A 13,284-nucleotide genomic window follows, 5' to 3' on the forward strand; every position below is an offset into this window, starting at 1 on the left:
GAAGCTAGAGCCAGCAGCTGGTTAACTTGCCTTGGCGTAAAGACTGGAAACAGGGTGAAACAGCTATCCTGGCTCTGTCCAGAGGTAACACAATCTGCCTACATCTAAAGCCCACTAACTGAAATGTTTTTGTTTGTTTGATTAATTTGGAAATAGAATTGTAAAATTACAGTTTGTGAGTTTATTGGTTATATGTGGGACCATTTCCTTCTGTTTCCAGTCTTCATGCTAAGCTAAACTAACTGGTTCCTGGATGTAGCTTCATAGTTAATTAGGAGATATGACAGTGAGATCAATCATCTCACTCAGCAACCAGTATATTTCCCAAAATGGCTACATAAGCATGTGTCACATTTTATTTTACAGGAAGGAAACATGACTGAATTTTGATATAAAAATACAAATAAATAGATTTTTTTTTTTTTTTTGCATATATTGTTAAATAGATATACAATTTGACCAGAGATGTGATCTTAAAGAGTTTAAAGAGTTTTTCATTTAATCTCAACTTTAAAGGAGTGTTTTTTATTATGTTTTATTGTCTCCTGCAGGTGGACCTGCACAAACTCCACTTCTTGGCTCTGGTTGGTACCCAGGGTCGTCATGCCGATGGGCATGGCCAGGAGTTTGCCCGCAGTTACCGCCTACGCTACTCCAGAGATGGAGTGAAATGGATCACATGGAAGGACCGCTGGGGCCAAGAGGTAAACAGGATGTTTGTGTTTTTTTTGTTAATAATAATAATAATAATAATAATAATAATAATAATAAAGATTCCTTGTCCGTTTGTGTATCCACAATGAAGCAAAGTCACAGTTTTAGTCACTGTTATTAAATCAGCTTCCAGCAGATGAATAATACAGTTGAGGTTGACTCTCCATTACTGAAAGGAAATGACTGAATATCTGGTGGCTGTTGAGTAGCCTATAAATGCAGTGTTCAACATAGACAGCTGTATTATACACTTGTATTTGGCTTATTTATTGGGAAGTGAGGCAGTTTGGCATTGAGCCATTTACATTTTCTTTCCAGGCAAAAGCAGCATTCACTACCTGAGTCAATATTATGCAATAACAGCCTTACTGTACCTTGTGCAGATCAAGGTACATCTTTTTGTGTGTGGTCAATCTCCATTTTTTCTTTAGTGATCAGTTTTGAACTGTGTTTAATAACACTGTTACATCATGTCATGGGAACAAGGTTTCTCCTACAGAAATAGCCTTGGTCCAAACTCTAAAATATGTTTATGTTCAACTTTTACACCTCAGAGTGTTAAAGTTCAGTTATTTAATTTGAGTTTATCTGAGATTAACAGAATTTTGTAGACACACACTGAATAAAAAGTCAGAACCCTCAGGCGATTATTCGTTCAACCCAATACCGATAACGGGAGACGGGTGATGTACTGTGTGATTGAATATTTGTATTTTCTCTCCAAGGTGGTGTCAGGAAATGAGAATACATACGATGTTGTGCTGAAGGACCTCGGCCCTCCCATCGTGGCCCGCATGGTGCGCTTTTACCCTCTGGCTGACAGGGTTATGAGTGTTTGCCTTCGGGTGGAACTCTACGGTTGTGTGTGGAACGGTAAGTGCGCTCGCATGTGTGTGTGTGTGTGTGCGTGCGTGTGTGTGTGTGCGTGTGTGTGTGTGTGTGTGTGTGTGTGTGTGTGTTTGTTTGTGGAGACATGAACGGACTGCAGATATGCAAAATGGGCCTGCTTTTGTGGTTACTTAGGTATTCATTTGATCTGTATATTCTGAGGCATGCTCTTCAGTCGTTGATATATCAAATCACATTTCACTTTGCAAAGGTGATGAAGTTCACTGTTGTCTATGATCTCCCCCCATATCAGAAGTGAAAGGGGGGATTTGTTTGACGGCAATGATTACGAGTGCGTGTTTTCGCCATACATCCCATGCATTGATTTGAGGCATTACATCAAATCTATAGCCTCAGTGGGGTTTTAGCTGGATAGAAGAAGCCGCACAGTGATAAATGGTGTTGGTCTCCACATTTCCTGAAGCACTACACTGACTAACCGAGTATTTATGACTGGTTCACCTCCTCTCCTGCCCCATGCGCCTCCCTCAGACATCATCGGGCTCCTTGTAAATTAGAGCTGTCACTGAGACTAAAAGCCCCAGTTCCTGGTCTGTCTTCAGGGAGACCCATCTTTTTAAAAAATGCTCTGACGTAGATTCTGAGACAGTTAAGCTCAGTTCATCCACAAGCTAGGGGTTATGCAGACTCTACAGAGTGTCGGGTTTTATGCACATTGAGTCTCATCCTGTATCAGATCACACAGTATGGCGGCACAACGTCCTTCCTTTGTTTATTATTTAAAATTAAGTTTTGGCCCACTTGACACCCTCGTACAGTCTCACACAGGTACATGAGACAAACATCTGAGTTCATAATCACATACACAGACACTCATTTATGTGCAAACATAGCCATACTCCTACACACACACACACACACGCACACACACACACACACACACACACACACACACACACACACAAAGACATACTGTAAATCCTACGTGAGGCATTGTTTATTATGGTTAGCAAAGTGGCGGGCTGTAGTCAGTGTTGCTGACGTCACTCATGTTCTCAGGGAGCAGGCTGATTAGCTGTATATTGAAGCAGAGAGGCTTAGGTTTCACCGGTTAACAGTTGCTCTGCCCTGAGCAGTGGACCTCTTCGTTTGTTTTACTACTTAAAAAACAGCTGTAGCCGTTTCCCTGCGGCAGTGATTACTATTGAATGTTGGCTCAGTAAATGTGTAGCTACACACGATGAAAGTGAAAAGCTTTACAAATTAAGAATGCTTCCCATGCAACTTGTGCATGTCAGTCTGCCTGTTCAATAGAAAACTACAAAAAGCATATTTTATCTTTACATGACTATTGATTTGCATATTTCCTCATCCTTCTCTATCTCTGTTTCTCAGATGGGCTCAAGGCTTATGCAGCTCCACTGGGTCACGTCATGCACCTGTCTGGCATGCCTGTCTATCTAAACGACTCCACCTATGATGGGAGTACAGAACAAGGGTAAGATGTTCAGCCGCCTACTTATAAATGCTTAAAATGCTCCAATGGATTTTGCTCTCATGGAAATGGAAAGAGTGCTTCCCCATTTGTAAAACACTGCTTTGGCAAACATGCACATACTAAAAATGCCTAAATGTTACAGTCAACATTGTGGAATGAAATGTCGCTCAATCAATGAAATACCAAACGCTTCTCCACTGTGCTCATCACATCTGTTAAAGCTTGAACGTCTATTCTGTTGTCTGCCTAATCGAAAGAGAGTGACTTTTTTTTTTTTTTAGTTTCTCAGGGGTTTGAGGCGTGTTTCCTGACCGTAATGTTTTGGCAGGGATCTTAAAGAGGGGATAACTAGGAACTGGCGGGGGGGGGGGGGGGGGGTTCCATGGGTTGTGTGGTTAATGGGCCTGAAATGTTTTGCTTGTGAGTGAGCTAACACTTTTGATGTAATCCAGATGTATTTGTAGCACATGTGTGTGTGTGTGAGGCTGAGAGGGTTGGGAGCAGAGTGACCCTTTTGGTGACCCTGTCTTGTTGCTTTGTTTCTGTTGAGGTGTGTTTGTATGTAAAGAGAGAAAGATGATGCTCGGAGGTTATCATGTGTGTGCATGTGAATATGTATACCAGCTCCTTTGTCAGTGAATCTATGTATGAATGCTTATTTATGCACATTGCATGCAGCCACATGAATGCATTTGTAAATAGAAAGTGACCGGCAGTCTGCAGCATGCACCATTATTTCTGCACAGAGCCACATGTTAACCCCCACAGTGCTGTGTGTGTGCCTGCAGGATGCAGTTTGGAGGCCTGGGTCAGCTGTGTGATGGCGTCCTGGGAGGAGACGACTTCATGGAAACAAAGGAGCTGAGGGTGTGGCCGGGGTATGACTACCTGGGCTGGAGCCGAGAAGCTCTTGGACAAGGCAGTGTAGATATCGAGTTCCACTTTGAGAAACCGCGTCTCTTCCACAACATGCAGGTAGGCAGTAAAAGATATGCCTGTGTTTGTGGGTGTGTTGTAAATGAATGTGAGTGGGTCATGCAGGACAATGTTATCCTACTGGAATCTTAGACAGCATCGGGTTGCCTGTAAATCAGAGCTGTCACAGAGGCTAAAAGCTTCAGATCCCAGTCGGTGTTTTCAGGGAGAGCATGTCTTTAAATATGCTCTAATGTGGATTCTGAGGTAGTGTAGCTCAGTTCATCCATAAACCAGACATGGTTTTTTAAAAAGCCTTAAAAGGAGCAACTTGGTAGCTGAGTAGTTATAGCTCATGCCACATAACCACAATGCCCCTAGTTCGAATCCGCCTGGGGACCCCTGTTACATGTCATACCCCTCTCTCCCCATTGTTCCTTATCTACTTCTTCATCTCAACTGTCGAATAAAAAAACATATCTTAAAAAAGTCTTAGATAAGATTTTAGGGATTTAAGGTAATAAAATATATTAAAAAGTCTTATTTTTTACTTATGGTAGATCTTAAATTTGAATGTGATGCCTAGTTGCGTGAGAAATATTTCCCCACAGGACTCACTAATTTAAATATGGTTTGGTGTTTGGTTGCGATGCACAGCTCTGTCTTTTCTCTCTGATGTTTCTGATAGTTACTATAATCTGGATAATAATGTTTGAAGTGCGGAGCCAAAGGCCAACATGCAACATGAAGGAGAGGGGTTGACTTTTTATTTGGTGACTGCTTGGCTGGAGTTCACAGATGTATTGGACTGTTAAAGTCTATAAAATCTAAAGACGTGTCTTAATGTGGATAATCAAAAATATGTTGATAACTATATATTGAGTACTTTACAGTATGTGATTTCATGGTTATTATCTGGAGATACAAAATTACCCTGAAAGATATCCTTACTGATCCTTACTTACCTCCTTACATTTTCTCTGTAGACATCTTAAAAAGCATTTAATTTCACTTCAAAAAGTGTGCAGCAACCCTGTCAGATATTATGCAGAATCCACATAATTTTCCAGTTTTATGCACATTCACTCTTCCATCTCATCCTGTATCAGATATTATAGCAGCAGAGTGTCTTTCTGGTGCGTTGTGTGTAAATGAATGTAAGATGGTTATGCAGATGGAAAATTGACTATATTTATAAAGCGCCTTTCTAGTTTTCCAACCACTCATAACAGTTTTACACTACACACACACATTCATACACTGATGGCACACCCTTCCGTATCTTCCCAAGGCCAGGGACCAATAAGTAGATGACCCCTTTAACTCTAGAAAAAAAGCTGTAAGTCTGGTATCCACAGACAGTCTCCCATCCAATTACCAACTAGGCCCAACCCTGCTCAGCTTCAGAGATCGGGCACGCCCAGGGTGGTATGGCTGTGAGCCAATCATTGTTATCTTACTGGAATCTCTGTCTGTGTGACATATATTTTAAGCACAATGTCTCAAAAACAGTGAACAGGGAATGTTAAGGATGCTTACTGCACTTTATAATCCTCCATTCAATTTCAGTATTCCCTAGTTGGATTCTTCTTAAACAAGAACGGTACACAATGCTAACTCTCTTTATACACCATGATCGGAGTAGATTTCAGAGCACCTTGATGCATAAATCTGTACTTTCTTTTTCTTTTTCTTACCCTACAATACTTCCCATGAGTTATGTGAAAAAAGCATACTGACAAAGATGTATTTGTCAATATTGATTTGGTTACCTCATTAGTGCAACCCAACCATGTCATTGTGATTGCAACAGGACATTAGGCTAATTGTTTCTTTTTGCCTGTAGCTCAGTTGATGTGCAAACAAACTCCAACAGCAACTTGTTTACCTCTTTTTTTTACCTTTTTTTGTTGTCACAACAATAGCACTGATAATCAGAAGTCTCACCAGAGAAGCAGCATTTCGACTGGAATAGCTCTGCAGCCATTTAATCAGTTTTAATGTACCGTTTATCATGGGACATAATTTGGCTCTTCGGGTGCCACAGAGTTGCATCACAGTCTGTTTGTGCGTCTGTGTGGTTTTTTGGGTTAATCTGTGGAGCAACAGAATATAATGATATGAGGTAACCCAGTTTGAATTATAGCGGCGTTGTCTCATTGGACGTGGGTTGGAATGTCGGTTTGGGCGGGATTCACCCTATACATGTGCATATTGAACTACAGGAATCCCCAGTCGGCATTAAAAAACGATATGTAATCTTTTGGAGTTTTGGTTTTGACTCAGCTCCAAAATTTCTGTATGTTCTCTCCCAGCTTATTTTTTTTCTGTAGCCCTCCACGTATTCATTATTGCCCAAATGTTTCAAAATTACCTTTTTTAAATCCCTCCCAGCGGTATTCCCAGTGTTTTTCTTAGGCTTATCCTGTGTTTCCTGCCTTTTCCCCAGTGGTTTTCCCACACTAACCACAGCTGACATACACCGTTACACAGGCCTGGCAAAGCGGATATGTCACACACACAGGTCAAATAAATACAGAGTGGGAACCTGAACCTAAATCTAACTCAACTTGTCTCTGCAGGCCAGAGTTCATTATCCTGCACCTAATCACCCTCCCAAAGGGAAATTTGCTCTTTGCCCTTTTGTCAGTCATAACCTGCACTTCCCAAAAGCCCTTCAACACACCAGGGTTGCTTCTATCACAGGGGCACACTCTGATCTGCCTTTGTAACGATCCAGTTCTGTCCTTAAGGATTTTATTTAAAACTCTCTGTCGGTTCATGTGGAAGACATGGCAAGGAAACAAAGAGATGGCAGGGAGTTCAAGATGGAGGGTTGATTTATGATGAGACAGGGAAAACATAATGAATGCAGTGTTATTCTCCCAAATTAAGCTTTGTGCAGGTCATCAGAGCCGTATTCCCGAAAGGAGTAATGAATTACCTTTGTTCTGTTGACTTACTAGACCACCACCACTACCAACATACAGTACCCGTCCAGATAGAGTCAGTTACATGTCAACTCAGCATCTGGTGCAGCTGTTCTTCTTGTGTCTTGGCAGCGTGATTTTGCGTGTGTGTGTGTGTTTGAACTAACATGTGGATTAGGTTAGTGTGACCCTGGCCCTGGAGTAAGTGTGAGGTTATTAGCTAACCAGCCCAAACAGCCTTCGCGCCATCCGCTCTCCCTCTCTCACCATCTCATTTTTCTGTCTCTGAGATCTGTATTTTTGACCTCTCACTTGCTCCATCTTCCTCTACATCCCTCTCTCTTCTCTGCCCCGTCTTCAGACTCCTCTGCCTGCTTCCAGCCACAATAATGCCTCATATATTAGATCAGGTTTTATGGATTCCTCTCTCTTTGGCCTTTCCTCGCTTGTAAAAAAAAACAGGGTAGACATATCCTCTGCTCTCCTCCACCAGTCTTCTGTCATGTGCTTTCTTTTCTTCCATCCCTTCTCTTACCTCTCGTGTTCTCATTTTGTTAATTTGTAGTCTTGTTCCGCTCTACGTCGTGCCAAAGCAATTAAGCTTGAACAGGATGAAAATATGTCATTCATTTTGTGTGTTAATTGAATCTCTTCGTGCTTCTCCATGCATAATGTATGAGTGAGGCTCGGATTTTCCCGGAGTTGTCCAGATGTTTGCACAAAGGCTGACCTAATTCGGATAAATAGATAATTAAAGGATTTTCTTGCATTTTTTCTCCTGTTATTTTTCTTTCTCCTTGTCTGCACTCACACCTGTTTTCTTCCTCTAGGTGCACAGTAACAACCGTCACACACAAGGCGTCAGGGTTTTCAGCAAGGTGGAGTGTGTTTTTAAGCCTGGCATCCTCCAGCCCTGGTCCTCTCCTGCCCTCAGCCTGCCTGTACCCCTGGAGGATCTAAAGGACCCTTCCTCTCGAACCATCTCTCTCCCACTGGGCGGCCGGCCGGCTCAGATACTCCGCTGCAAATTCTACTTCACTGATCGCTGGCTGCTCATCAGTGAAATATCATTCCTCTCTGGTAGGAAACAGAATTGAAATGACTGATGTGTGTTTCTTTGGCTTGACAGGCAGTTCTTCTTCTATAGAGGGTTTACACCTTCATCACAGATATATCCACTACGCATGCCACTGTCCTTTAGATCCAGTAGAGATTTGGCTTCTCCTAAACACTGGCTGAATTTAGACCTAAGCAACAGAAAAATACCTGAAAAAAAATGTTTGTGCTGTAGGCGTAAGTGCTGTCAGTATTCCTTAAAATCTCATGGTAAAAATCTGATGACGACATTTTTTTTAAACAGACATACAGTGATCATCTCCAGACAGAATCAAATTAAAATGCAGTTTTTGTCCTTGCTGTGTGCTTTAAATGGTTCAACATTTTTTTTTACAGTCAAGGACATTGTCTAGGAGGTCGTGTCTAATAGAAACAAAACTCCAGCCAGTGTTACTTTTAATGGTTAACATTGTTTCTCAAACAGAGAGCCGGGCTGTGGTTAATAGTCAGATGTAATCCGTTACCATGGTAACCAGACTGACATTCTAGTGAACTGGTGATGTGTTGATATTATAGCCTAACCTGGCCACTTACTACAGCATTACCTATATAGGCTAGGTTGCATATCAGTAACAGATACAGAAATCCATATAGGTGAAATTACACAATGGCTTCTTTATTGATTGATCACTTATACCAAGCAACGACATCTTGTTTTATTTCATAGTAAATGTTTGTAAATTTTCCTCCTCAGTGGTCATGCCTGATTCTAGGAGGGTGCAAAAGCACGCATTGAAACCTCAGTTTAATGTTTTGTTTAAATTTTAATAATAAATGCCAAGTGCAGTATTGAAGGCCTTAGGTGCACAGACTGTGTCTCCATGCACACCTGCTATTTTGGTTCATGTGTTCACAGCAGCACAATGTCTAAAAGGACTGGGTGAAGGTGAATATAGATCAGCAGGTGTGATGATTATTAAATACTGTCTCATACGGTTACATCACTGCTCTCATAGCTCTGAAACAGTTGTGCCAATCAGTTAAATGTGATAACAAGAACTCAACAAACATAAAGCTTTTCTTTAGGAAATGTCTGGATGGTTCAGCGCGTCATGACATGAGAACACACATCACCACAAATCTGCAGCCAAGGACAGATGTAGAGTAGTCCTTTTCATTAGTTGATTATTATAATAATGATAGAAGTAAGAAATAAAGAAATACATTTGGTAAAGCCATTTAATGGTTATGTCAGAGCATCACCATTTCACTAATTCTAATGTATATCACTTCGTACATAATCACAGTTTAATTAATGTTACATAGGTGCCTTCTCACAGCCGTTTGTTTTAATGATAAAACAAGAAGCACTACTTTTCCTAAAAAGAAAGTTGGAAAAGAGGCTGTTGAGCAGTGCTGACCTGACGTCTCCTTCATAAAAAAGCAGAATATCAACTAATAACAGAACAGTAGGATGTGTGTAAAGGTGTGTGTGGTTATTGTGTCGCAGTCTGGTGACATCGGAAATTTAATGAAGGTAAACAGTGAGCGGCCGTGCATAACGGTACTGTGGTCTGGCACGGCACTTCTCAGACGCTGCGGATTTATCAACATATCAGTCCTGCTGCCTTCAGATGCTGCATGAATTTAATGAAGTGAAGAAAAAGCTTTTCATACAGTATAAAGCAGCTGTGGACAACAGCTACTGTAAGAATAACACACATTCATTCATAGATCAGTGCAGACTTATTTACTGACTTTCCTGCTTGAACCGCATTAAATAATTTTGTTTATGTTTAATTGAAATAAATTATTCATATTTTAAGCATTAATCTGTTGTTGAAGCATGTCTGCAACAAGTATTTAGTTTGAAACACAGGCACCTGATAAACTACTGAATCAGTAGCCTATGTGATGCTCACATAAATACAGGGATTTTGTTAGGATGACCTATGACTGCAGCATTGACTTAAGTCATATGTCATCATTCCATTTTAATAAGAGCTTATAAGAGCTTACATTTTTTTTTTTACTTTTTAATTTGGCTAATGTAAACATTATAAGGAGATGACTCCATATGAAATATCTTAAAAATGCCAAAATACACTGGAGGGAGGTTTTTAATATCTTCCTGTTTACAGACTGCAACAGACAGAGAGAGAGTCCTGATATCTTCAGTGAAGATAGGATTTCTGCCTATCTGATTGGAAGTCAGATAGATGACTCATCTGCTGCTCTCTAACAGAGATTGCTGTGACTAATTAAACTGTCCTCTCTACTCAAAAACACTATCAGTCCAAGCATGATAAGAATCAGCAAAGTAATCACACCAGACTCTGGTAGTTAAAATGACTTAACCCAACAGTGGCCTGCCATGTTTTGTTGCTGGACTCGTGCCAGATTGTTAAAAGATGCACCAAAACTGTCACACCTGTACACTGGTCTGGTTCAAGGTCCCAACCAGAAACTGGCAGAAAGCTGGCATGAGTGCACCAAACTGGTGTCTTCAACTGCCAAAACAGCCACATCTTGCAGTCTCATATCTTTGTGTGGGCCAGAGCTGGCTCACGCTTGGTCCTCTGGTACCAGAAAGTGCTTGATCCTGAGTCACAATGTGACTGAATCTGACTCAGCTGGGTTCCCAGGTGAAGGATACTCAGATCTACAGTTATTAAGAATATAACAATGAATGAAAAGGTTAGGCTTTACATGCATAATCACATTGTGAAGTATGATCTAGTTGCTAATGAAAACAGTTGTATGTTAAAAACAAAAATCTAAGTAATAATTTCTATATCTTGGTAAGGATGAGTAATGATAGAGGAAAATGTGAATACTCATTACTTTAGAAAAATGTAATAGTTTATGCAAGTATTGTCTGAAAAAATATATTTTCCCTTGTTTTAACCGGTGTTACACCAAAATCTGTGACCGTCAGAAATGGTGACCTGTGTTGCTGGCTCTCTGCTGAAGAAGTTTATAAACATAAAGTTCACCTTAACCTCAGTGTAGACCTCACGTCCCACCCTAATCTGTTGATTGTCGATATATATACTTTATAGATATAGTGATTGTTTACTTTGCAACTTGGGTGTTTAGTAATAACCAACATGATGCAGCCTCTCGTAAAAAATGAAGACCAACAATAATTGTACTTCCAGCATTATCCAACTACCAAAAAAATACTACCGCCAGAAGTGTGTGTGTGTGTGTGTGTGTGTGTGTGTGTGTGTGTGTGTGTGTGTGTGTGTGTGTGTGTGTGTGTGTGTGTGTGTGTGTGTGTGTGTGTGTGTGTGTGTGTGTGCGTGTGTGTGTGTGTGTGTGTGTGTGTCCGCAGCGCGTGTATTCGTGGTAACAACATGACCCCGGACCCTCATTCATAAACCAAAGTTTTTGTTAGGCGAGTTGTTAACCCTGAGACCAAGAGCTGATATTACTGTTCACATTACGGCTGTGCCATATGACCAAACTCTCATATCCCGATATAGATCTTTTTATATCCTGATGATACCTATTACAATATAGTGCATTTTCTGTACATTCAATTAATGAATAATTTCTGGTCTTGTCTACACTCATCACATTACTATATGTACTATACTATGTGTAAAATTGTGAGTAAAAAGCCAAGAAAAATAATTTATTAATGTAATCTGCACAAAAGATGGACATACTCCAAGTGATTAAAATATTGCTGTAAACAGTGTGTGACAGAACAAAATAAATGGTAGTGCATAATATGAAACAATAGATGTTTTTCTATCGTCACACATTGTATATCATCATATCACACAGCCCTAGTTCACATCACAAACAACTTCTGTGTGTCTTCTGCAACTTTAAAACAGGATAGTGATGGTTAGTTTGCCAGTTATCCAGCGAGCTAATGCAATCAGATTAGTCAATAGAGAACGGGTCAACACTGTCTCCAAAGATGAATACTCTATTGTCTGAAAACACAACCAGCTGTGACCACAACCACTGTTTCTCAACAGATGAGTGCAAACAGAAGGTGTGTTGGCAAAAAAATCCTTTAATAAACATGATTAATTTTCATTAAATTGTCTCTTTCTCTTCTTATCCAGAGCCTTTTGACGAGGATCTTACAGAAACACAGTCATTTCCTCCTGATCTCCCCAAGATTCCCAAAACCAGTTCCTCTGCTCCTCGTGTCAACCACACCTCCTCCTCTCCAACATCAAGCAACAGTACCTCCAACGCCACTTCCAGTGCCTCTGGTGAGCCCTGCTCTTCTCCTCCACATCTTCTTGTCTTTACTATCCCTCTTTCCACTCTACATTCTTTCTCCACTGTCCCCTTTCATCGCCCATCATACTGCTTCATCACCCCCTCCTTTTTGCGCTCTTTATAATTCCCCTGATCTCTCCCTCGCCATCTCTTGTCTCTGTGCCCGTTTCTTTCTCTCCAGTTGTGATGAGTGTGAGCATGTCGGCAGTGTGTCTAAGCCATGTGTCTAAACCAGAGCCAAAGCAGGCAGTGCCAAAGGAGGCCCACATCTGACTAGTCTCCCTCTGTGTATCTCAAGCTCTGAAATCCTTTGGACTCAAGCCAAGATTTGCTGAACCAAAGTGAACGCAGGATGCTTATCCACAGATTTTATTGTACCAAAAGGGCAAGAGAAATGTAACATTAAAGGTCAAATGTTATAAATCTTAAATTACAATTTTGAACCTTTACAAATTTCCAGTTAGATGGATAAAAAGGAAAAATAAGCCAGGATCCTGCTTTTTATGATTTCTTCTCCTCATCACTCGCTTCTTCATCACTTCTCTTCTCACACATTCCTCCTTTGTCCATCCCTCGCTTCTCCAGAACCCTCCACCACCACCACCTTCATGATGGACACCACTGGTAACTGGACGCTGTCAGGTGAGAGACAGAAAGGATGAACCGAGGGATGGGAGCTAGCTACAGCCGCTCTGGCTCTCATCCAGCATCTTAAAACTGTCCCGCAGCTCAGTACAGAGTATGAAGTATAATGGTGGAGGGATTACAGGGGCAGGCTTTGGCACTGGGCTATGTCCCCCCTGGGTTTGAAGATATACAGCTGCAGGGAAAACGCTAACAGCATATAGTACATTATGTTTATGTACAATAACAACTTGGATTCCTGTGGTCTAACAAACTGCATGTTTTTCTGGGGATCTGGGTCTGTTATACACAGCTAAACAATAACAGGCTTTTTAAAAAGCTGGAAATGGTTTTCTGTGGCGTGTATGCTGCTTTGTCCTTGTTACTGGCTGTCATTGAACAGCTTTGTTTGGGTTTATTTATTACCCGCATGGTTTTGAACTGACAGAG

At 40.9% G+C, this 13,284-nt stretch overlaps 1 protein-coding gene across 2 annotated transcripts in view; it reads left to right on the forward strand.

Annotated features, from left to right (window-relative positions):
• The window catches only part of ddr1 (discoidin domain receptor tyrosine kinase 1), a 41,176-nt gene that overhangs the window by 17,958 nt on the left and 9,934 nt on the right, over positions 1 to 13,284 (forward strand). The window contains exons 5-11 of one of the 2 annotated variants that reach the window (XM_062421759.1): positions 552 to 704; positions 1,440 to 1,587; positions 2,959 to 3,061; positions 3,850 to 4,036; positions 7,737 to 7,986; positions 12,048 to 12,200; positions 12,796 to 12,852. In XM_062421759.1, coding sequence (XP_062277743.1) covers positions 552 to 704; positions 1,440 to 1,587; positions 2,959 to 3,061; positions 3,850 to 4,036; positions 7,737 to 7,986; positions 12,048 to 12,200; positions 12,796 to 12,852 — 1,051 coding nt within the window. The remainder of the gene's footprint in view (positions 1 to 551; positions 705 to 1,439; positions 1,588 to 2,958; positions 3,062 to 3,849; positions 4,037 to 7,736; positions 7,987 to 12,047; positions 12,201 to 12,795; positions 12,853 to 13,284) is intronic. The other variant, XM_062421760.1, reaches the window with a different exon arrangement.

The sequence above is a fragment of the Scomber scombrus genome, chromosome 7 (genome assembly GCF_963691925.1).
Source record: "Scomber scombrus chromosome 7, fScoSco1.1, whole genome shotgun sequence".
Lineage (NCBI taxonomy): Eukaryota > Metazoa > Chordata > Actinopteri > Scombriformes > Scombridae > Scomber > Scomber scombrus.